This window comes from Aplysia californica, unplaced genomic scaffold (genome assembly GCF_000002075.1).
Source record: "Aplysia californica isolate F4 #8 unplaced genomic scaffold, AplCal3.0 scaffold00362, whole genome shotgun sequence".
NCBI classification, from domain to species: Eukaryota; Metazoa; Mollusca; class Gastropoda; order Aplysiida; family Aplysiidae; genus Aplysia; species Aplysia californica.
In genome coordinates, this window is record NW_004797632.1 from 274,482 (window position 1) to 301,177 (window position 26,696).

General features: G+C 39.1%; 1 protein-coding gene and 1 pseudogene across 1 annotated transcript; both read right to left on the bottom strand.

Annotated features, from left to right (window-relative positions):
* Positions 1–565: 565 nt before the first annotated feature.
* Positions 566–1,630, bottom strand: LOC106012398 (annotated as a pseudogene).
* Positions 1,631–12,177: 10,547 nt separating this feature from the next.
* On the bottom strand, positions 12,178–13,290 carry LOC101852706 (G-protein coupled receptor 183-like). Its single transcript, XM_013085277.1, has one exon. It carries the CDS (start codon positions 13,288–13,290, stop codon positions 12,271–12,273), a length of 1,020 nt encoding a protein of 339 aa, XP_012940731.1. The 3' UTR covers positions 12,178–12,270.
* Between the last annotated feature and the right edge of the window lie 13,406 nt (positions 13,291–26,696).

Below are 26,696 nucleotides of genomic sequence, written 5' to 3' on the forward strand. Positions count from 1 at the left end.
TATATTCTCTGAGCTGCTGGTGACTTTAAAGACAAGTTCTACTTCGTACATCTATCTGACAGTTCAGTCTTTCCAGGAAAATGTCGAGGTCAAAGTTGAGCAACACTTTTATTATGTTCCAGCGTAAGAAAGATAATTAATATGTGAGGCAGCGTGGTGGAATCAGGCTCTCGTCAAAATAATCGAAGTGAAGAATCTTGCATTTTTCCGCACGTTTGTGAATTTTTATCAAATTTTTGTTTTTTGGCTCAACACTTTTCATGCTTATTAAAGAGCTAATTTCTGAATGGATTTTTCTGAAAAAGTGTGATTAAAGGCACAAAAAATGTTAATTTTCAGTTATCACAGACACTTAAGCTAAGGAAATAACTACTATTTTGGCGGCCATTTTCTCACTAATTTTACCTCTGAAAACATGTTATCCCCACCTCCTTCTTTCACAAATATCTCGACTTGTACTCAAGATAAATGGATATTTTTTCATCCAAATAAAGACAAGTGAACAAGCTTTAAGATGATACCAATAACTCTACATGCCCAAAAATTGACGAGAGCCTGATTCCACCACGATGCCTCACATTTTGGTTCTCCTTACACCTATGTCTCAGTTCTTTTTAGATTGAGCATGTTGTTCAGAATTTCTCTGAACTTTGAGCTCATGTTATAATATACAAATATATTTACAGTAGAATTGATTGCCACCAGAGTGAGAAAAATGGCCAATGCTAGTGCAAACATATTCTGATATCTACCAACGACACTGTACTCGTTAACAATAACTGTTGCAACGAAGTTGGCTGCGCTCGGTAAATAACATGCGATAAATACACTTGAAATGAAAACTATCATCTTGACGACTTCTGTATCTCTTTTCGAAAAATATTTTTGTTGAATGGCACTAGAAGTCGACTGCCGCCATTTTGACTTCAGAAGAAGATTGTGAACAAGGATGATCGTGCATGTGATGGTCGCAAAGAAGGAAAAAACTGGGAGAAAGCGTTGATAGAAAGTGAGACGTTTTCGATGAAGGCGCCGTTAGATATAAGATAAGATAAGATAACTAATCCGATCTTTGTCTCGTTGAATTGAGGGAAATACTTCGGTCCTAGGCTGATCGAGTAGTACACAGGAGCAACGCTAACAATCATGGTGACGTATATACCTAGAACTACGATAACAGTATTTCTCGGTGTTATGATAGTTTTCACTTTCAGGGGTAGAGCGATGCACAGACACCTCTCAAATGTTACAAAGGCGTAATCCAACTAGAGATACGGGCGAAGCACAGGCTGAGCCACCCCGCTGTGAGATAAGTCAAGTCTTGGTAGCGGACGGGCAGATCAGCTTCGACGAACCAAGGGTTGTAACAGATGCTCATCCATAGAATTGTCACTAAGGTTCCCATATCGGAGATGGCCAGACCAAACAGAGTAATGTTCACGGTGTCTTTAAAGCCCTGCTTGAAGAATACCATTGCGTTGATGGCGTTGAAAATTGCTCCAAGAAAACTGATGGGTCCCGCTGCGACGACCAAGAAAAAGACCATGAGAATACCTAGAAGGTCATTGCCCACCAAACCTTTCTCGCTAGACTGTAAGGGTGTGTCGTTGCTGTGATTCCCAGAATCCATCACTGAATTCAACAAAAGTTAGTTCTAGAACACGTTGTGATGACTTGAATGACCACTGAAGCCTATTAGGAAAAGGTCAGAAGAAAATGCGAATGTTTTATAAAGAAAAACTGAATTACAACTTTTCAAACTCGGTTTTATAACAGTCCTATCTGTCTGTGGAATAGATTTCAGTTTTAGGTTTTGAATGATCTGTTATGGCTATTTTTATCCAAAGTATGAAGAAATTTTGGAAAGACACACAATTATGATCCTGCATACTTTTTGGAATGTTGATCGATTTTGTAATGAAACAGAGCAAATGCACTGAAACAGGCATCGGATGGACAAATGGCACATAGAATATTTAAATTTTTGAGATGACATTCTGACTATAAAAATTCACAGTACAAAAATGCAATAAAAAAACGAACAAACTAGCAACAGTTGCCGAAAAAGTTGACCTTATGATAAATGTATATAAAACAGAAGTAGCCTACTACCATAAGACACTACGCCCATCACTTTTTATGGAGAACCCCTACGGCTGCGAAACTTGGAAGACAACAAAGACCAAAAACAGTGCTGAACAAAGTCCAGACTTTCATCAACAGATGCATGAGGAATATCATAAGAAGTAAGTGGCAGGATAGAATAAGAAATGAAGAGCTGTGGGAAAGGACAGGACAAAAGGATATAGAAGTAGAAATAGGACTAAGAAAGCGGCGTTGGATGGGACATACGTTCAGAAAGCCCAGTGGAAACATCACAAGACAGTGACTGCAATTGAACCAACAGGGAGCACGAGGCAGGGGTAGGCCACGGGAAACATGGAGGAGATGTGTGGAAAGGGACATGAGAGAGATGAAGCTCACTTGGAACGAGCTTGGAAGGATGGCCCAGGACAGAGATAGATGGAAGGAGCTTGTAGGTGGCCTATACCCTTCCAGGGTCGAAAGGCACAGATGATGATAATGACGAAGTTCACAGTGAGTTGATAATACAGGTCAAAGACGAAAAGGTATTCTTGATTTTGTCAAGGGAGGTAAAAATATAATGTTCTGTTAAACAAGTTCTGCGAGCGCAGTAAAACCCCATACTTAACTAAAACAAGGGAACTTACTTTTATAATTTCCAGAAAAGTAATTAACCCAGTGTGTTATATTTACATAATGTCTGTTATCACATTGTTCTGTGACATATTGTTTTTAAGCTTAAACTCCTTTCATTTCTACAATTGCTTGTAAATGTAAGCAGTGGTACAAATAATGTAATCTAAAATTTGAAAGACGATGCAAAGAAGCTAAACAATATTTTTAAATCTTATGATCAGGTGACTTGGAAACTTCAAAGGGAGGTAATCATTTAATGATCATTTATGCAAGCTAAAGAAAGTATTTTCCACTGTTTAGCTGTGTCATTTGGAGAACTAGTTTAATGAATAATGCACACAGCAAAGTTTCCTAAAGGGGCAAAACCACCACATGCAGCACGGAAATCCTCTTGGGATTTTGGCTGAAATAGCTGATTTTTTTGCGACTTGTGTGCGACTCCACGGACATTGCTCATTTAAAATTTCTGGTGCACGTCTTAAACGGACGTATGGTCTCGAACTGTGCTCACTTTCCTTGCAATAAAAGACACCGTTAGCGCAAAACACAGTATCTCATCAACATGCCACCAAGACAAAAGCTTAGAGATTTTTATTATGCCAGAGCTATGGCATGGCTGATGGAGGGAGTTGGAGCCTGAAAAGTTGCCAGAAGGCTCGCAGTGTCACACTCTGTCATTGTCTGCTTGAGACAGCGCCATCAAGCCACGGGATCAGTCCAAGAACGCCTCCGTGCAGGTCGACCCAAGAAGACCACTCAGAGTGTCTGCAAGTGGTCCTTCACCTATGTTGAAGTCTGTATGAAATAGCTGTAGAATAGGATGAAGAAGCTAAACATGCCATAATTCAAAATCCATTATTTTCAGCCGAAACCGGACTTTCGGGGTGTACCCCCCCCCCCCCCACACCCCACCCCCTTAATGAGGTGAACGTGACCGCATGGAATTGTATTTTTGATTCTCATACGAACGCAAATGTCAAGGGTTTATGCTTAAATGAATTAAAGAGAAGAAAAAAATGCGCCCCATCGTATTAAAAACCCTGACCTGATAGAGAAAATCTGACACCAGATTCGAATTCCACGACGTAAATTCAATATGAAAGTAGTATACACACATGCCTAAATTGGAAAATTTTCTGAATTTTGTAGACTAATGTAATCAATAAAAACGAAACTGACAGTCTTGAAATTCCACATCTTTTCACAAAATGGGTCACTACAGTCGAGCTTGTCATGACGGCCACCTCTAGAAGACAGGCACCAGTACAAGCGGCCACTTTGCATTTCTCCCCTTACGTTTTTTCTATATATTTTAACTACGCCAAACGGCACCTGGCCAACGCGGTCGCAGCAACCCTATTTTATCAACAGATAACCAAATCTACCTGTATGAGGCGGCCAGGCTTTGTCAAAAAACAATAAGGCCGCGTGGTGGAATCAGGCTCTCGTCAATTTTTGGGCATGTAGAGTTATTGGTATCATCTTAAAGCTTGTTCACTTGTCTATATTGGGACGTAATACATCTTAAATACAAGTGGAGATATTTGCGAAAGAAGGAGGTGGGTGGGTGTCCCTGTTCTCACAGGTAAAGTTAGTTTTAAAAATGGCACAAAAGATTAGTTATTTCCTCAGTTTAAGAGTCTGTGGTAACTGAAAATGTTACGGTTTTTTGTGCATTTAATCAACGTTTTTCAGAAAAATTCCCACAAAAATGAGTTCTTTAATGAGCATGAAAGGTGTTGAGCCAAAAAACAAATATTGAATAAAAATTCACAAACATACTGAAAAATGCAAGTTTCTTCACTTTGATCATTTTAACGAGAGCCTGATTCCACCACGCCACCTCACAATTTCCCTGACGCTGTGGACAAGCCGTCATAATTCCTTCACCTGTCGTTATGTCAGTCCCTCCAATAGATGAACGTTATGTTGCTTAGGTGGCTCCCAATGTTTACCCAAGTTGACCAATGGGTAACAATACATTTTTATCTGTTTGTAAGGGAAGCGTGTGATCTGTCATAACCCATAAGCCCCACCCTCAACTCAGTCCCTAAACCCGGCCCATAACAATGGAAGTCAACACAATAAACAGGCGACAGAAGTGTTCCTCGTTCGCCGAGTGGTGGTGACCAGTGCGTTTTACTATGCTCATGGTCTTTCTCGTCTGACACATTTCATTTTGTTTTGACGTTTCATGGAACTATACTTTTCGTTAAAAGTTATAATGATAAAACTAACAACAAAAAGTCAAGTCTAACAAAAACAGTCCTATCCTCCCCCAACCCTTTTCCCTTTCAAAAGAGAAAAAAAATAACAAACAAAAACATTTTAATGATCCCTACGGCAGTTCTAAGCATGCGACCACCTACAGTTGTGGCCTCAGAAAAAGTAAATGGTTTGTTTGCTTCATTTTGATCAGTCCTGCCTAAGACGACCACCTGTCTTATACGGCTACCTTTCTCCTCGACAATGAGTGGCCGCCTTACACAGGCTCGACTATAGTGCAGTCAAAACTTCGTGGCGCAACTTATTGGCAAATATCTCCTTAACTTTTGAACATATATTTTCCAACTTTTGCATAATAACTTAAATCAATTTGTCTTAACTGATAAATATTTTATTAACACTTGCACACTGTATTCTAGAAAAATCCTTAATAAATGCAAATAAAAAGTCCCAGTTGATGGTTTCTAAAGATTTTTTTAAGTTTACAGCTTTTAAAAGCAAGTTCGTTGTGTTTTTTTCTAATCGCGACATTACGCTTATTTAACGGAAGTTTTTTTAGAACCTTTAGTGCAAAAAATGTGTTCACTATCAAATTAATCTCTTGTAACAAATTTTGTTAGAAAGGGTTGTCATTGATAAGCTGTGACGTAGGTAATTTGCTAAATCAAAATGTGTGTGAGAAGAGGGAAGGGCTGTAAACAATCCAATTTTACATGTGTCAGAGATTTACAGTATTTTATATATATATATATATCATGATATATATAGATTTGCGAAAAAGAAGTTGCTTTTTTAAATCTAGCCTCAGTTGTTGTGGAAAAATACAATTAAGATTAGACAAAATGATACAAACTTCTGTGCAAAGAATGGGTGACAGTGACTCACCCGTTAAAGAGATATTTGAGGAAATGATGCGTCACAAATTTTTGACCGCAATATAGTTCCAGCACATGGAAAGAGAAAGAGAGGAAGGCAGAGAAGGAGATGGGAAGACAACATTACAGAGTGGACAGGAAAGACGATGGGTGACAATCTGAGGAAAGGAGAGAACAAAAATAGATAGCAAAAGCTGGTTTTCAGATGCAGTGGTGCCCTCACAGTTGCCCCAACCTTGGGATAGAAGAAGAAGAAGATAGTTCCAGTCAGCAGTGGAAACGTGAAAGTGATTTTCATCATCATCCGGTGCCTTGCCGACTGGCGTGGGCGATCATGGACCTCCACTTCCATCTGTCTTTCGATGCAGCAATGGCGTCTGTTGTTCTTGCTGCTCCCAGCCATGTTGTCATCTTGCCCAGTATCTTTTCCCTCTGTCTGCCTCTGCCTCTCTTTCCATCAAACTTTCCTGTTGTTAGAATGTTCTCTAATGCTTCTTTCCGCATTGTGTGTCCGAAAAAATATGCGTTTCGTTTTCTTATATTCGTGATAAGTTTTTTTCTATAATTTGCTTCAACCAGGACTTCTTCATTTGTTTTTCTAGCTGTCCATGGGATACGTAGCATGCGTCTCACGAACCACAACTAAAGTGATTTTATTCATGTTGAATAAGTATCACAGACTCTCTCAAGGAAGGAAAGTACAGTCGTAAATACATGTTTGAAGAAACAAATAAAAAAAAAAGACACAAGACTGATCCCCCGAATATTCTATAGGAAACATTTGTAAAATAACACAAATACTAAACACTTTTCCCACAGAACTCCACACCGATAAAACAATTCGTGTTCTTTTATTCGCCTCTTAAATAACCTAATAGTGTTGATAGGGGCGTTAAATCTGTACCATGTCACCTTTTTATGTTGGTGTCATTTTACAAGTTGAAATCAATCTGGTTTGCACGTCCAAAAGATTCAGAAAGACAGACATTATACATGTGTAAGGCTTGTTCCAATAAAAGCTTCTTTTCTTAGGCTAGTTATGAAATTAAAGCTGTTGGTACAACTTCTCTCTCTTGTGTCATTCCACGTCCTCATCTGACAACAGATCCTGTATGTTTAAGGAATGTGAAACGTGTAGACTAATAAACTGTACCTTAGCTAGATGGAAGAACTATTAGCGATAAATATATTTGGCTTCCATTGGAGGTTGTGAAAGACGGCGAAAATTCCAAAATGGTGAAATGAAATTTTAATCTGTGAAGAGTGTATGATGAAAACAGTCTCAACGCATGGATGATATTAGGAAAATTTGAATTCATAAGTGAGTTCATAAAACCACCTTTTAAGGCTTTAAGTGTCTTGATTAAGCACTGTTTTGATCCAGCATCTGTTAAACCTAGATCAAAATGTTTTTGAAAAGCGTTGATGAAAGGCATAAAAAATGTAAATCTTCAGTTACCACGGACTCTTAAGCTGAGGAAATAACTAATCTTTGGCGGCCATTCTCTCACTATTTTTACCTTTGAAAACAGGTGACCCCCCACCTCCTTCTTTTGCAGTTATCTCGACTTGTATTCAAGATAAACTGATATTTTTTGCATCCAAATAAAGATAAGTAAACAAGCTTTAAGATGATAACTTTACATACCCGAAAATTGACGATAGCCTGATTCCACTACGCCGTTACCTCAACTTCTTGTCCGTGACCAATTTTCTTCTCCGTTCCAACACTTTCAGTTGTTATAAAATGGAAACCGTTAACACAATGCTATTACTTGTGAATTCCAGCACAAGCCTATGTTGACCACTGTCTGTATAGGTTGGTTTATGCATGTATCTGGTTTGGTTTCTAAAGTATCGAAAACAATTGTAATCAAATTATGGCGGTTTTCGCTTCTCTGTTCTATTATAGTGAAACAAGCTGGGCCCCCTTTCAATGAAAGGGATGATCGGTGCTTTAATATCCACTAAAAGTCATTGGCCTACTATATTTACACTCTACTGGAATGGAGAAATAAATCTTGAGAGATGCAAAAAATTAGACGGTCTAGATCTATACTCTCAAAACAAAATGCGCCTCGCGAAATATCACTTCCGGATTTTCTAAAATTACAGAGACAGAAGCGTCGGCCTACAAAAGCGATCGGCGAAATAAAGAAATTTAGCTTTTTGCAGCAAAACTGTCTCAAAACTGAAAAAACCAAGGGCGCCATGATCTGGAGAATATTTTAAAGAATTTTTTGGCGGAAACCGCATGTCGATCGATGCAGCCATTAAAAAGCCTTTTGAACTGCAAAATTCGCCACCACAATTAGATAATAGATAATAATATGAAAAGCTTATATAAACAAAACGACATACAGCCCTAGTTATTGACCTGATCAAACAATTACATTCCAAAATTTGCTCGTTTTGTCCAGAGTTTCCAATCAACAGCGTATATTCACCACGAAAAGGAACATTGTTAAACACAAGGCATATTATAAAGACCAATATCTTCGCTATTGTTCAGAAATAAGCTTAATTTTCGAAAAAAAATGTTATGCCCATTTTCTACATTTAAAAAAAAGTCCCATCTATCTATCTATCTATCTATCTTTCTATCTATCTATCTATCTATCTATCTATCTATCTATCTATCTATCTATCTATCTATTTTCTTTCTTTCTTTCTTTCTTTGTTTTTTTTTTTATCTAATCGAAATAAAATGATGATTAATAATTTTAGAAAACATGTTCTTGTAATGTGAATTACCATACCACGTAATCGCGTGTTTTGTTTGATAGTTGTAGCGCATAGTCAATATTCTGGCTGAGAATTTGGCAGATAATTATGCCCGACGATTCTATTTGATCTTAACAAGTGTATTGATTCTCTCAATTAAAATTCGTACTGCTAGAAGCTCAAATTTTTTAATAATAATAATTGTTTAAAAATGCTATGTTTATAAATACGTATATACATACAATGCGCTTTCAAATAAATATTATCTTTTTTACATCACATTAAAAAGAAATCTTTTACAATTTCTGCTAAGATGCACAGTGGGTGAGGAAAATTATGAATGTTTGTTGAGGTATTCTTACCCATTACTCTGTTAAAACGTTGATTGTTCGCGTCGTACGCTCGCTAAACAGCAACACACGAGATCTATGTTTTTAATGCAAACGTTTCACTTAACACACGAAATGAGCTGATGCATGTCACAGACTCTCACTAGCCCAAGTCGAGACCACTGTCATTGTTACTGTATAAGGTTTTACGCGCCTCTAACCACTATAAGGTATTTATAAGATTTGTATCAAATGTATCGTCTCTTTCCGATAGAACTGAACCAGATGAGGAGAGAACATTACTAATTTCCCCAAAACAAACCATGTTCAAAAGGCTCCCATGAGTTTCAAGCTGGGGCCACCCGCTATGTAGAGTTGACGAGGTGAAGGTAGACAGGGAGACGGTTCTTGTGATCATGAGCAAAGGCGAACAAAAGATATATTTAATGCCAGTAGATGTAAAACAAAGACGTAGTCTACGTTAATCATCAAGTCTAGATTTCTAAAAAGTCAGGAGTTATTATTAATTATTGTGGAGCAGAAGTCAGAATGTCACAAATTAAATTTGTTACAGTTTTAACTTTGTAGTGGTGTTGTATCTCTTCCGGCTCCCCCGCTCTTTTTTTGTGATTTTGGTTAAATCTTTGTCTACCTCTCCTCATCATACATAATTGCCGTTTTCTCGGCACAACCGCTAAATTGCTTAAATCAAAGGTACTAATTACTGTTACCCTTGTTAAAAAACACCGCCTGGTCTCACTGTACACTGATCTGATTTTACGATGAAAATTTGATTCTCATTGAAAAAACAAAGTTCGATCTAAAAAATGCTAAGTAAAGGTTAATTCTACAAAAAGGTCAGATGCGCTCTTTGTCTGTTTATAAAACTGCTTTTGAGGAGCCTCAAAAGCAGTTTTATAAACAGACAACGAGAGGTAGGCTACGTTCACGCTAAACTCGGATACTTCCTGCTTTGCAATGTTTACGATAGAACTGGCAGTTACCATCCCGACAAATTGATGCCATACTTGGAGGGGAAAATACATGGCGCTTTCCAGGAGGAAGGAAACGAATTATATTGCTGTGCTGGATTTTGTAAAACCAATTATTGAAACGGAATTCTTGAAAATATAGCGTTTACCCATTTCATTGCAACCGTAACGTGAAAGGACAACACCATCTTTTGATTCCGCAAGTGATGGACAATACCCAGAAATGACAGATCTATCTCGGTTGCGATAGTTTTTATTTCTCTTTGTTGTATATCACCCATTTCCTTTGAACAGCAAGGATGAGCTTCTCTTCGTCCGTTTTGCCGGGAACTGACTGCGAATCAAGGACATTCACCCTATTGGTATAGTGGGAAATTACTTCCCTTGGACCATCCAGCCATTTTTGTTGTGTGCACACGACAAAGCAAACTGCTGGCTGACGGCAAATTGCGTGTGCTGGCGGCAGTCTGAACGTGTATCCCCAGTTTACATGGCAGGAAAGAGGGAAAAGGTGAACGTGTATCCCCAGCTTTCATGGCAAGAAAGAGGGAAAAGGTGAACGTGTATCCCCAGCTTTCATGGCAGGAAAGAGGGAAAAGGTGAACGTGTATCCCCAGCTTTCATGGCAAGAAAGAGGGAAAAGGTGAACGTGTATCCCCAGCTTTCATGGCAGGAAAGAGGAAAAAGGTGAACGTGTATCGCCAGCTTTCATGGCAGGAAAGAGGGAAAAGGTGAACGTGTATCCCCAGCTTTCATGGCAGGAAAGAGGAAAAAGGCGTGACGACAGGTTACAGCCGGCTGCTGACGGCTGCTGCCAGCATCTGGCCGGGCTCAGCGTGAACTTTGCCTAATGGGGTTAAAATAAACTGATAAGAAGCTGGGAAAACTCTTCGATTTGCATACGGACTATACTGAGAACTAGCCTAGAAGTGAATGAGGGTTATTCGGTTCCTTACAAAATTACGTACCCACTTGCCATTTTCAAATTACTCGACAGAGAGTTCTCGTACATAGAGAGCACATAAAAACAACCAAACAAAAAGCCATATTTAAACTGACAATCGTTTATTGCTTCAGGTTGACTATCCACTCAAGTTTTTCATTTATTTTTATAAACCAGCGTGCTATATCAACTCTTTATTATAGTAAGTACCTTGTGTAAGTACATAGTGTTACATTTTAAGTAATGCCAAATTAGCAAGGAAAAAAAAGACAAGAATGAAAAAAAAGGACACATTTTATACAGACTATGTCCAATAGGCCCAATAATAATAACTACATAGCAAGTAGTACATTTTTTTTCATTCACTTTGGAAGGAAAGCCCCTGTTCTTTACAAAAATAGGGATGGGAGGGCTGCAGGTGTTGCTGTCGGGGCCTTTCATTATTTTCGGTGAATGCAATTTATGTAAAATCAGTATAGGTCCCTTCAGCCAAGGGTGAAGTATAAACGCTTTCTGGCTGCCTTGCAGAGGCTGCCACTTTCCAAAATATCTGATAATCTGAGAGTATTCATAAGAGATATTAGAGCCGTCAACATCAAAGATTGGAATGGGTCGTTGGAAAGAGAACCCTGTGGCGGAACATCAGGCTCAGGGACTCGGAAAAAAAATCTCGACAGTTTCTCTGCACTCAGGACCTTCAGACGATGCAAGTCAACGGACGAGAGATTCCCGTCAGCCCCAGTTTTGACAAACAAGGTCAAAGCAGCCTGCTTCCTAAACTACTTCAATCGTGTCAATGGGACATAAATAATTTATTATCATTTTTGTGTCTGGGGGAATGGCGGTGTGGTTTCTTTTCAACGTTTCGGTTGTTCAATTTTCTTAAAAAAACAAATGTCTTAATTATTCTTTTTCTTTTCTGGGTTGTCCCGATTTGACCGTTCTGTACTTTAACATTAAACCATTAGTCGTTGGTTCGTATATTATAATAATATTATGTGAAGCAGCGTGAGGGAATCGGGCTCTCGTCAATTTTTGGGCATGTAGAGTTATTGGTTTCATTTTAAAGCTTGTTTACCTGTCTTTATTTTAATGAAAAAATATCCATTTTTCGTTGAATGCAAGTCAAGATATTTGCGAAAGAAGGAGGTGAGGTCACCTGTTTTCAGAGGTAAAATTTGTGAGAAAATGGCCACCAAAGATTAATTATTTCCTTAGCGTAAGAGTCCGTTTATATTTTTTATTCCTTTAATCAACTTTTTTAAAACAAATCCTCTCAGAAATGAGTTCTTTATTGGGCATGAAAGTGTTGATTAAAAAAACAAAAATTTGATAAAAATTCACAAACATGCGAAAAAATGCACGTTTCTTCATTTTGATTATTTTGACGAGAGCCTGATTCCACCACGCTACCTCACATATACGTTTTCGAATAGTAGTTAGCTCTTTGTATTCTAATATTACCCCTTACTGCGTCGGAGCAGCATTTCATCCAGGATCTGCTTGTACTTTGAACTCATGTTGTAATACACAAAGATATTCACTGCGGAATTTGTTGCTGATAAGGAAACAGAAAATGACCATGTCAGCAAATACAAGTCTCCGTATTTCCCTGATGCGGTATATTCGGGTTCTAAACTTTGTGCAATGAAGTTAATTACACTTGGGAAAAGGCATACTATGAAAATAATCGCAATAAATAGAACCAGCTTTACAACTTTCTTGTCTCTATTTGAAAAAGAGTCATGATCTCCAGAACTGGAAGTAGACTTCCGCCATTTTGACTTACTGATAAGATTTTGGACAAGGATTGTAGAGCAAATGATGACCATGCTAAATGTAATGAGTTGAGAGAAGGCATTAATCAAGAAAACAGCACTTTCTATGGCAAAGCCGTTTGGAATATAAACCATTCTGAACTTGGTCTCGTTCTTTAGAGGAGAGTATCTGGGCTCCAGGCGAAGGGCATAAAACACTGGCAGCAGGGCACCTATCATTGCCACGTATATGCTAACGAGTACGATTACTATTCTCTTTACTGTTATCATTGTTTTAACTTTCAGAGGCACAGCAATACAGAGGCATCTTTCCAGCATTATGAAGGCTGTAATCCAACCAGAGATACGGGCAAAGCAAATGTGTGGCCACCCTGATGTCAGGTGCAAAACCTCCACAGTATCAAAGGGCAGATCAGAATTTACAAATAAAGGGTTAAAACCAATGCTCACCCAGAGCAGCGGCAACAGTGCCCCTATATCGGAAATGGCCAGGCTGAACAAAGAGATGTTCACATTGTCTTTAAAGCCCTGTCTGATAAAAACGATTAGGTTGATGACGTTAGTCACAATGCCAGACAAGCTGATGGCTCCTAAAATAATGACGAAGAAACCAATGACGAAGATTGTAAGGACTAGATCGTTGACCATTTTGCTAGGTCGTGGTCCAAACGACGTTCCATAACTTTCGTTTCCAGAGGCCATCTCTGTTCTCTTGTGACGTTTCCCCAATTCCTGAACTTGCACAAGCACTAGAGCTGTATAAATAGAGAACAAACGACGTGGTAATGATACGACCACCAGAGCCTGCCTGTTGAATTTTAAAAATCTATTTGAGTGCGAGAAATGAACTTAAATAAAAAATAAATAATAGATAGATAAACATGTAAATGAATAAATAAATAAATAAATAAATAAATAGCATATAATGATAATAAATAATAATAAACATGCAATTAAGACAAGATGGGAAAATTACTTCCAAAAACTGCTCAACCCTGACGCTTGCCACGGACAACAAGTTCCAACCATCTTATGGAGATCAAACAGAACCTCCAATACTTCCCAGTGAAATAAAAACGGCACTTAAGACCAGTCCCAAGAACAAAGCCCCAGGACCAGATGACATCACAGCGGAAGCCATAAGAGCTTGTGGAAACATCGGTATACTGTGGCTGAGGCGAATTTTCAACAGAGCCTGGGAACAAAGAAAATGCCGAGAAGACTGGCAGAAAGCCATAGTGGTACCATTATGGAAAATAAGGGCAACAAACGCGACTGCACAACATATAGAGGCATCTCATTGTTAAGCCACTCAGGAAAATGTATGCAAAGATACTAGAGCAGCGCATAAGACATATTGTAGAGAGAAATCTGAGCAAAGCTCAGTTTGGATTCCGAAAGGGAAGAGGAGAAAACAATCGAACACAACAAAAAATCCAACATCGTCTCTATACACCAGGAGAAGGCTTTTGACAGAGTAAAAAATGCAGAACTCTGGAAGACACTCGAAAAGTACGGCGTCAGAGGACAAATGTTAGATAAGGTTAGAGCTCGATATACCAACAGCAGAAGCTAAGTAAGAACAAAGGAAGGCAATACAGACTGATTCAAGTAAGATCTGGAGTACGACAGGGATGTATTCTATCTCTCCTCCTGTTAATGATATATATGGACACAATAACACAAGAAGCAAACCAAAAGCCCAGAAAGCCTAAATGAATTTCTGCTTGCAGGGGACCAATGTCTTATTCATCATGACCAACAAAGCCTCCAAAATCACACTACCGAACTCAACAACACCTGTGAGAAATTCAACATGAAAATAAGCATATCAAAAACAGAAGTTATGAAAGTGAGCCGAAACCATAGTCCCCTGAACACACATGCCAATTGTAAAAAAACTGAAACAGCACTTTTTCGGAAAACGGGTCCATAGACAGAGAAATAGAAATGCGAACTCAAAAAGCCAACGCTGTCACCTACCAGCTCGCACCTCTCCTATCTCATCCAAACATCTCCATGGACACAAAGAGGCAGCTTATCACCTCAAATATTATGTTATCAGTGCCAGGCCTGGACCTTAAGCAAAACCCATTAGAGCAAAATCCCTGCAGGCGAAATTAAATGTCCGCAAAACCCTTAACACCACAAGACGAGACAGGCAGAGAAACGAAGAAGTAAGAGCAGCTATCGGCCCTGAGTCCAGCCTGCGTTACATAGAAAGACAGAGGATATTAAAATGGTTTGGCCACCTGTTACGCATGTCACCTGACCAGCCAGCCTCGAGAGCCTACAACACCAAGCACTCAGGCTATAAAGGAAGAGGAAGGCCACGCAAAAGGTGGATCAAGGGTGTCAAGGAAACACTAAGAAAACATAACATCACAACTGTGAAAGAGCTGCGGAGCTGGCCCACCATAGAAAACTGCATCTCCCCTCGACGCTTTACGGCAACAGAGGATGAAAAAATAATAATAACATTAAATATTACAAAATTAATAATAATAATAATAATAACTGAATTTACAAAGCTATTATCCACACTTTCCGCACGCTGTATTAGTTTAGATAAACCATACAGAAATGAATAACACATAAACGCTTCAACAAGTTGAGACAACGTTAATAAAAATAATGAAATGGTTTTAACAAAAGAGAACATTTGAATTTTGTTTCCAAAAAAGGTGTCTGCCTCTCATTCAACAGGCCCCGGGTTCAAATCCTGCTAACGACTGAAAATTTCATATCTAAATGTTCCTCGTTAACCCCCTTTTCTGCTCTCTAGCGATGTTCTGTCGTGTGCTTTCGTCTCCACTTTCTACCCCCTTTCCCACCTCCTTTGCCCCCTCCTCTAGGCTCCGGACTCTTTCTGCAACCTTTCTACTGCTTCTCCTTGGCTCCTTCTTACTGCTGTATTTCAGCCACACCCTTGATCTTATGGTAGGTCAGATCTAACACCCAGCCCTCTCGGATAAGGGCTACAAATCTTGGAGACCGGAGCACGTTAAAGATCCCTTGGTTCTCCAAAATGAGTAGTCTTTGGCCACTACCAGGGCAAAATTCAAAATTTCCTGCCAACTGAAACCGTTGAGTGCGTCTCGTGCGCTTATGTGACCTTATGCAGCTGTGAGCACCGCAAAACACTTACCAACAAAAACAAGTAAACAAAATAAAAAGTAAAAAAGCCAACAACCCTTGAACAAAACAATGAGGCCTAAAACATTCGTATATTACTTTTTGTTTTGTGCCACATACACATAACATAAAAAAGATAATTTCATTGTGAGTACTTTTTTCCGTAGTTGATGTGGAACAGATTCTGACTAGACAACAGCTTCTCAGTGAGACTATAAGGGCACAGGACCCAGTTGATGGTTTCAAGTTCACAAACCTCCATTATTTTATATAGATCTAGTAATAAGTAAACATTAGTAGATCAATCCTTTTAGTATTTCCCCGTAAACGATTCACTCGCACGGGGTGTACCTAAAGTTGAAACGTCTGAACAAACAATTTACCCTGTACCGCCGGGGATTTTCCCGTTAATAGTTTATGTCAAGTTTACACATCTGAACAAACAATTTACCCTGTACCGCCGTGGATTTTCCCGTTAATAGTTTATGTCAAGTTGACACATCTGAACAAACAACTTTGCACCGCTCTCAGACATAATTACACAATTTTGACAATTATAGAACCATGTTTCAATTCGATTATGCAACCCGCAGAACAAATTATCTTATCACGACCAAAGATAATCGATAGGTTAGCTAAACTGACACAAAATACATGACCCCAGCATAAACATTTTTCTTTGTTTTTGTTTGGGGTTTTTTTGGGGGGTGGGTGGGGGGGGGGGGGTAGCGACAAAAATAAATCGTGTTCATGTCATGGTTAGTGAGTCATGGATGGGATAAGAATGGTACCTCTTATTATAAAACGAACGTCTTTTTGAAGCTGCTGCATTACTCACGCGGAAAGTCAAAGTTTCATTCTTCTAAATAAACCTGTATTGGACAGTGAATCTCCGCGGTATGCGGGGGGGGGGGGGGGGGGGGGGGGGTTCCGATACATTAAAACAAAGACGGTTTTTCGATCCACATATCTTTTTGCATACAGTGTTACACCTCGGAGATCTGAGGACAAGAACGAACTGTGTAGCGTCGTGGGGAAATGAGCCGCTCGTCAAAATAATGATAATGAAACCGCCATTTTTGTGCAAGCTGGACAATGTTTTTCAATATTTGAAAAATATTTTGTTGTGCTCAACAACTTTCATGCACTTTTATAAGCATATTTCTATGTGGGTTTGTCTGAACAACTTTGATTAAAAGGCATTAAAAAAATGTAAATTTGCAAGTTTCCAAGAGCACTCAAAAGTTTGGAAATTATCAAACTTTTGTGGCCATTTTCTTCCTATTGTTGCCTCTTATAACAGCAAAACCCACCAAAGCCAAATGTATATAATATATATTTTCAGGATACTACATGTACCAAGTTTCAGCTGTTAAAAAGCAGGACTGTTTCGTATGTTATTTTACTGAAAAAGAAGGTTTGACGTACGCCAAGACTACTTTTAACCTTTCTTTCAAGTCAAAGACCCAGGCTTGTCTTGTACAGTTATTCTTGTGTAAGTCAGTGCCTTAACCCGGAAAACGAAAGTGAATGTACTATAGTGTCTCTATTGTGACGTAAAACACACATTTAAAAAAAAAAGGAGCTTATGATTATAGGGAAACGACGCTTGTTTGTTTGATGGGGTTTTGTTTGTTATACCGTAGCTTTAACATCTCAAAGGGATAAACAATAATATGTGAGGCAGCGTGGTGGAATCAGACTCTCGTCAAAATAATTAAAGTGAAGAAACTTGCCTTTTTCTGCAGGTTTGGGAATTTTTATCAAATTTTTGTTTTTTGGCTCAACACCTGTCAAGGCCATTAGAGAACTCATTTCTATGTGGATTTTTTCTGAAAAGCGTTGATTAAAGGCACACAAATGTAAATTTTCTGTTACCACGGACTCTTAAGCTAAGGAAATAACTAATCTTTGTGGGCCATTTTCTCACTAATTTTACCTCTGAAAAAGGTGACCCCCCCCCCCCCCCACCTCCTTCTTTCGCAAATATCTCGACTTGTATTCAAGATAAATGGATATTTTTTTTCATCCAAATAAAGACAAGTGAATAAGCTTTAAGATGATACCAATAACTCTACATGCCCAAAAACTGACGAGAGCCTGATTCCACCACGCTGCCTCACATATACAAGTAGCGTAGTTTCTTTTTCATCATTCATTAGAATTTAACTGAATGTAATTCATTTCTGAACAAAAGCTGTGGAACATTGTAGGGCGTCTTTTTTGTGCGTTCACTTACATTTTTAAAAAAGGAATGCTTTCTTCTACAACCACAAACTTCGGATGTTAAAATAGGAAATGTTTTTCAGTCCAAGTTAATAATGAATGTATTTGCAAGCATTAATTGAAAGTGAGAGTCTGAGAGAGAGAGAGAGAGAGAGAGAGAGAGAGAGAGAGAGAGAGAGAGAGAGAGAGAGAGAGACGGAGAGATAGATAGATCGATAGATAGAGATAGAGAGAGAGAGAGAGAGAGAGAGAGAGAGAGAGAGATATAGATAGAGAGAGACAGAGAGAGAGAAAGACAGACAGACAGACAGACAGACAGACAGACAGACAGACAGACAGACCAACAGACCGACAGACCGACAGACAGACAGTTTACTTTCCTTTTTTTACTTTTTCCTTCCTCTGGTATCCTTAGGATGTCGAGGGGAGGTGCAGGTTTCGGTCCTGTGCTAGGTGTGTAGCGTCCGTGATAGATATGTTATGTTCTTCCAGGGCCTTTTTAACCCCATCCAGCCAGGTCCTTCTTGGTCCTCCTCTTGATTAGAAGCCTGATTCATGGGTGCGGTAAGCTCGTACCAGCAGCGATTTCTGAGGGATTCTCGTTAGATGTCCGAACCGTGTAACATTTGACAATGAAATTTATTACCGGTGGTATTCCCGTTTGTAGGCATATGGTCTCGTTTCTTTTGCAGTCTCTTCTCTTGACATTGATAGTTTTGCAGAAACTCCTTATTTCTTAGACATTGATTTTTCTTTCTTGAGCTTTGTTTAGGAACTGTGTTTGGCACTGGTATGTTAAGGTTGGCATGAAAATGCTATGAGTAAGCTGAGATTTCACTTCGGTTTGGATATTCCTGCAATTGAGCTGGGGTGCTAGCTGGTAGGTCACTACTCTTGCCTTCTTATTTCTTGTGTCTATCTCTTTGTAAGAACACCCATCTTGCGTGAGATGCTTCCCAAATATTTAAATTCCTGTACTTGTTAGAGTTGTGTTCCATCAATAAGGACGTTGAGTTTCCCTAGGTTTCTGCTAACCTTTACAGAGGTGGTTGGTGGACACAGTTACCTATGCGTTCATTGGACCTTTATTGTGCGTCGTGCGCTGTACGGTCCGCGACTACACGGCCTAATCCAGCTCATAGACGGTACATAATATTATTATTATAATATACAGCTAATGATTTAATGTGATGATACAGAACTGTCAAATCCTGACAATACCGAAAAGAAGAAGATTAATTAAGAAAGTTGTGAAGTTGGTTCTATGTATTGCGATCATTTTCCTAGTATGCCTCTTGCCAAGTGCGATTATAAATATTGCACAAAGTTTTGAACCCGAATTTAACGTATCAGGAAAATACAGAGACTTGTTTTTGCTGGTCTGGTCATTGTTTTCTTTCTTATCGGCAGCGAATTCCGCAGTGAATATCTTTGTGTATTACAACATGAGTTCAAAGTACAAGCAGATCCTGGACAAAATGTTCCTCCGAGGCACAGAGGGCTAATATTAGAACACAAAGGGCTGCTACTTATCGAAAACGTATATTATTAGAATATACAAACCAACTTTGACTTTTGACCAGCCTTGAAACTGCATAACTATTGATTTGAAAATACAGTATGATGAAATCCTGACAACTTCGAAAAGAAAGGGAATAATTATGATATTTGATTCAAAGGAAAGAGAAACGGATACTTAAAAAAGAAACCAAACCAACATTGCCACAGACCAAAAGATATTAATAGATTCTTTACGCCCCATTGACACGATTGAAATAGTTTAGGGAAACAGGCTGCTTTGACCTTGTTTGTCAATTCTGGGACTGACGGGAATCTCTCGTACCTTGACTTGCGTCGTCTGAAGGTCCTGAGTGCAGAGAAACTGTCGAGATTTTTTTTCTGCGTCCCTGAGCATAGTGTCCAGTCGAAGAGTTCTCTTTCCTACAGTACAGTCCTTTGTTTATTGTTGACACGTCAGATATTTCATAAGAATAGTTTCAGATAATAAAATGTTTATGAAGACGGCTGCCTCTGCAATGCAGCAAAAATGTGTTTATTCTTCACCCATGGCTGAAGAAAAGCGACTTTGCTTCCAATTCAGGCTATTTGTTAGCAACTCTTTGTGACATTTGAGATGAACTGACAGATAATTATATACAAAATCTAAAAGAGTCGATGCCCAAAGGGTTCGTGCCCAACACAAAACCAATGAGTCCTTAGCAAAATATCAATGTGTACATTAATTTAAACCTAGTTTTGTGTGGTATTAGTGATTGCTCTGTTTTCCATTTTGTTCGAATGTATTGCAATAAAATATTGTTTATTGCATAGACAGAATTCTCCATTCATTTGGATCTGCAATGTATGTCCATTCTATGAATATTTATGCTATCCAATACATTCGATTTCACATAATTTTGCCAAGCCTGAATTTTCCAAAGGTTAACTTTGAGCAGGGGCGAAGGCTGACTTGTTTGACAGGGTAATCAAAGTGAAACGGGATCAGATATGGCCTGTAGATATGACACAAGAATCCTACTCGAGGCGACGACTCTGAGTTGTGAATGAAAACAAATCCGGAATTCATATTGTATGTTCAACAGCCAAAATAATCGGGAAAGTATCTTATTAAATATCAGTTCCAACTAAAATTAAATTTAACTTTAGATGTGAATACATAAACACAAAGCAAAGAAGCAGAGACGTCAGTACTAGATCTATATGTTATAGATCTACCAGTGAGTCTAACTCTTTGGTAGAACATGACAATTATCATTTTTTAAATTTTACATTTGGCTGTTTTTGTTAGCCTTTCGCGGCCAGGAGCTGGTGTCATAATCGAGGTCACGATCTGATTATAGGACGGTAAAAAGTCGAGGAAAAAAAGCAAGCACTTGCAACAGTGAAGAGATTGTTAGGAGTTAGTTCCCCTCACATTTGTGAGGTAGACTCGACCAGTGTTTGTCAGCTTACATAATCAGGGCTTGAGATTGATTATAACTGTGACCCCAAGGGGGTGAACAGGGTATATGTGACAATGAAACAGCTTAGACTGTATGCACATGTTCCCTTCAACTATATGTGTGGACTCTTCCAGCCTCACTTTAAGCTTACTTAATCATAGCTTGCGACTGCTTATGGAGTGGCCCGAGAGGGGTGAGGAGGCTATTTCTGTGGCCGTGAAACCGTTTTGAATGTTAGGCATACTGTTCATAGTTGATTACGAACGTCTTTTGACATTTAATTTAAGAGGTTTACGTTTATGGATGAATTTGACAGTGACAATGTTTCAAAATTAGGAAGGGAAGCAGTGATTATTTGATTATATAGACGCTTCGCCCCTGACTTTGAGTGACCATATATCGGGTGTCTCTTAACATTGATGAGTTATTGTGTCAGATGTTGTAGAATTTATTTAGCTTGAAATTGGTATGCTTCATGAGTGGGTAGAGCAACACTTTAACACCATGAATGGGTAGTTACATTTTCATGTTTCTTTTGGACGCCACTGTATATATATATATATGTATGTATGTATGTATGTATGTATGTATGTATGTATGTATGTATGTATGTATGTATGTATGTATGTATATATAATATATATATATATATATATATATATATATATATATATATATATATATATATATATATATATATATATCATAACGTTACTGTTTTGCTCGTATACCGTGTATTTACCCATACCCTAACTTATAACATTAGCAAAGATTGTACATTTAGCACATTTTACTCACTCTCTGAAACAGACGTCTCAAACTTGAATTACTCGAGGGGTGCCGGAGGTAGGTTCTGGGTGAGCGTGAGGTGCATCAAGTATTCCACACGCACAGACAGGTAGCAAGTATTTACAAAGTGAAACTAACAGGTCGAATCGTCTCATACGTTATTAACTGCGCTTCAGAACAAAAAAGGTTCTTTAGAACATAATAATAAGCTTCTTTTACTTATTTCAGGGGCCTGACAGCGCACGCTTTCTCTTACATAGATAAGCCACACTTGGCTTGAGGGAGAAATCAAGAGAGAACCCCATTATGAGTTGAAGGTGCTTCTCAGTATGGCTAGACCTGTACTTTCATTTATTCAAGTTTGTGGCTGAGATGAGCATTTTACACAGATCTGGGGGGGGGGGGGGGTTGTAAACTGTTTTACGGCGCTCGCAACTGCATTGGTCATATGAGCGCGCGGGACACACCTAATATTTTCAGTTGGTAGGAAATTTGGAATTTTGCCCGTGTGGCGGCCGAAGCCTACTCTTATCGATTTTAGACCACCAAGGGATCTTTAACGTGCGCAACTTGCACACGCGCCCTCCGAGATTTTTCGCCCTTGTCCGAGAAGGCTAGGTGTAGATCTTTCCTACCAGAAGATCAGGGGTGTGGCAGAAAGACAGCAGTAAGGAGGAGCCAAGGAGTAGCAGTAGAAAAGCTGCAGAAAGAGTCAGGAGCCCAAAGGAGGGGACAAAGGAGGTGAGGGGGTGGGGGCAGAAAGTGGAATTGAAAGCAGACAACAGAACATTGCTAGAGAGCTGGAAAGGAGGTGAAAGGAGACAATTTTAGAGAAGAACATTTTTCGGTTGCTACCCGGATTCGAACCCGGGACCTTTGAATGAGAGGCCAACACCTTAACCTCTAGGCCACGAGAGCCCCCTCACACAGATCTGTGATGCCAAACAAGGCACATGGTCCACTAGAACTCCTTTTACCAGCTAAAAGAAGTTGGTGGACAATTCTCTAAATAATATATCTTGCTCAGAACGAAGTGACGCTAAACTTTGAAGTAAAAGATGTGTCCTAGAAATTATGTGAAGCATCATAGTGAAATCAGTGGCTCGTCATGGTAATGAAATTGAAGAAACCGGCATGTCCATTAAAAAAAATTCCTGTGTGGATACTTCTGAGAAACGTGGTTGATTGCAATTTCCAAGGACTCTCAAGCTTTGAAAAAAAAGCGGCCATTTTTTAGCTTATTTTTATCTCTGAAAAAAAAAGAACACAACAGCAACAATATTCTTGAGCGATCTTCATAAACGCAGCGTCTTATCTTTGTGGTATTCTGTATCCCTATTTTCTATCTCAGTTAAGGTAAAGATTTGTTGAACGACCTATCGTACTACAGTCTGACCTTCACACCATCTACCAGCCTCTGGACGCGTTGTTTTAGAGCAGGGGTTTCCACCAATTTTTGACTGCACTATAGTTATAATCTGTTCCACATCAACTACGGAAAAAGATACTCAAAATTAAATTCTCTTTTTATTTGTTGTTGAATTTCAAGAAAATAAATAACTCTGCTTTGCATATTATTATTTTGTTTCTTCGGTCTATATTTAGTGGATTACAGTTACATAATAGTAATAAATGATAAATGATTTATAATAGATACCATTTGTATAGCGAACTACCCCGCTCTTCAGCAAGCTGTATGCGCTTTTCACTAAATTGAATCCCCAGCAGTCCATAGAATACTCAGAAACATTCGCAACTTCTCGGTAAGCATAAGTGTAAGAATCTGATTTAAGCACTGAAACACTACCAAACTGTTAAGATCTTTCACTGTCTTCAACGTGTCTTGTGGCGCCGGGGGGGCCTAGTGGTTAGGCTCTCGGACTCGAAACCATAAGGTCGTGGGTTCGAATCCCGTCAGGGGCCCGACGTTGTGTCCTTGGGAAAGGCACTTTGCACAAATTTTCCTCACTTCACCGACGTGGAAAAGGATACCCAGCTATGGAGAGTGAACGATCTTGTCAGTTTGATAGTTTTTGAGCGTGTGAAATCCGCAGCTTGCACTGTATGCTTCCACGGAAGCGGAGAATGTTTCTGAGTGTTCTCAGAGGGTCTGCTGGGGTAATAATGGTTGTAAAGTGCATAGAGCATGCTCTTGGGGATGGATATGCGCTATATAAATGCAATTAGTATTATTATTATTATTATTATTATTATTATTATTATTATTATTATTATTATTACTAGTAATGAAATTACCCGTTCTACGAACGGAATAATAATGAAGAATTATTTGGAAAGTTAAGAAGAGGAAAAAGACTGAAAACAGGAAAGAAACAAAACATTTAATATTTTACCTTGAATTTATCCACGTAGCACCCCCTCTTTACTACCTCTAAGGGTCAGACTTATTCTCCATCTTCGAAGGCGTGGCATTTTCTTCTAAATTTCCAGCTCAATCACTTTTTTTTTTTTTAAGAGTTAGGCCTACATGCCAATTGTTGCTTCCTAGAAGAACCTAATCTAGATTCTAGATCTAGCCTAGATCTTGAAGGATTATAAATACATAGGAAAATAATTGAAAGAAGGAGCCTTGGCCCATAGATAGATCTAAGTTTAGAAATTCACATTTTTAACAACCGACAGGCGTCACAGATGGCCTAGATTTCTAGATCTATTCACAGTAGGAAAAATCCACTTTCACGAATACTTTCATGATTATTGATCTCGATCTAGATTCACCTACAGCCTAGTTCTATACTCTAGATCTATTCACAGCAGGAAAAAATCCACGTTCAGTACTTTCATAATTTTTTTTCTCGATCTAAAATTCACATAGATCTAGCCTAGATCTAGATCTTTAAATCGATAATGCTCAGCACCATAATATAGGTTATCGAAATATCACAGATCTAGATTATACTTTAATTTTGTGATTCTTCTTGATCTCGATTTATCTCGATACATTAAGTAGGCTTACGGTAGGCTAGACTACTCTTTGCACTTTCGACGACACCCTCCCTGTCACTCTCACCACCCTCCGTCTGGTAGTGCTTTCTGACCTCCTCTCTATCTCTTTCTCTCTCTCTCTATCTCTCTCTCTCTCTCTCTCTCTCTCTCTCTCTCTCTCTCTCTCTCTTCTCTTCTCTCTCTATTTCTCTCTCTCTCTATCTCTCTCTCTCTTTTTTTCTCTTTCTATCTCTTTCTCTCTCTCTCTCTCTCTCTCTCTCTCTCTCTCTCTCTCTCTCTCTCTCTCTCTCTCTCTCTCTCTCTCTCTCTCTCTCTCTCTCTTTCTCTCTCTCCCCTCCCCCTCTCTCTCCCAAGGTAGGGTTCTTCTTCTTCTCTTCTTCTTCTCTCTCTCTTCTCTCTTCTCATCTTCTTCTTCTTCTTCTTCTTCTTCTTCTTCTTCTTCTTCTCCTTCTCCTTTTCCTTCTTCTTCTTCTTCTTCTTCTTCTTCTTCTTCTTCTTCTTCTTCTTCTTCTTCTTCTCCTTCTCCTTCTCCTTCTTCTTCTTCTTCTTCTTCTTCTTCTTCTTCTTCTTCTTCTTCTTCTTCTTCTTCTTCTTCTTCTTCTTCTTCTTCTTCTTCTTCTTCTTCTTCTTCTTCTTCTTCATTTCTCCTCCTCCTCCATCTACACCTACACTTCTTCCTCCTCCTCCTCCAAAAGGCGTAAGACCGAAACCGGGAATTCCTGTAAACCTACTTAATGTACAACTGAACACAAAATACACTTTGGCGCAGTCGGCACTCCGCAGTGAATATACAATGTCGAAGCAAATGATGGCGATCGCTACAAAAGGACTGAATTTAACTTAAAATGGGCTTTCTTCTTACACATTTGATCTTAATGAAAATACAATAGTGCAAAAGTACGTTTCAAGTTATGGGTACTGGCAAAGTTTCATATTTTTTCTTTCGGTAGTTTTTGAGAATATACTGTTCGCAAAATTTGGTCTTAGCTCCATTAGTAGTAAGATTATTATTATTATTATTATTATTATTATTATTATTATATCTGGGTACTCATTCTCATCTGGGTGAAGTGAGGAACATTCATGTAAAGTGCTTTTCCCAAGGACACAACGTAAGGTGCCTGGAGGGGATTCAAACCCACTACTTTACGGCTGCGAGTCTGAGAGCCTAACCATAAGGCCAGCGATCACATTATGACTTGTACTTTGTTTACGTCTAACAACCGATACACTAAACTTGACATTGTTGTTTGTACAAGGATCAAGGACTCACTATAAAAAGAATAAAAGACTTTTAACCAGGTACGCTTCAATTCTATTTCTTAGTCTATATTCAATGTTTTGCAGTAAGAAAATTCATCGCTCTTTTAGCATGTCATTTATGCCCCCAACTCCCCTACCCCACCCTACCACCCAAAAACAAACATAGACTGGTGAAATAGTCGGTATGTCCAGTGCAGCAGTTTGCAGAAAATTGACCAACAATCTGGCTAGAAAAAGTCTTCCCAAAGTGGGTGCCCCATTTGTTGACAGAGGAGAAACAGGCCCGTGTTCAAGCCTGCAGAAAACATGGGGGTTGAAAGGTGACGCACATTTTTATTTCGAAATGAGTGGCATCATACTGAGCTGGCTAGTCCCACCTGGCGTAACTGTCAATGGTGACTACTACAAGGGTCGTCCTCAAAGACAAACTGAGACCTGCCATTCGAAAAAGACCCGCTTTGCTTGGAGAAGGCGTCATCCTGCATCATGACAACGCGCCTGTTCACAAGTCCAGAGTTGTGAACGAGCTTTTTGAGGGCTACTCGTGGGAATATTGGAACGCCCGTCCTATTTGCACTATCTTGCCCCACGCAACGTCAACCTTTTCCCCAAGGTGAAAGAAATGCTTCGAGTTCGGCGATTTGAGGACGAGGACCAGATTCAAGAGGCTGTGAGAAAAACATTCAGGGCCTTGGAAAAACGATCAATGACAACATTACAGCAGTAAGAAGCCAGGAGTAGCAGTAGAAAGAAATTGGTTGCAGG

What these genes read in the sequence shown, in the direction of transcription:
- LOC101852706 (XM_013085277.1), bottom strand. Translation starts at nt 13,290, where the DNA reads ATGGCCTCTGGAAACGAAAGTTATGGAACGTCGTTTGGACCACGACCT.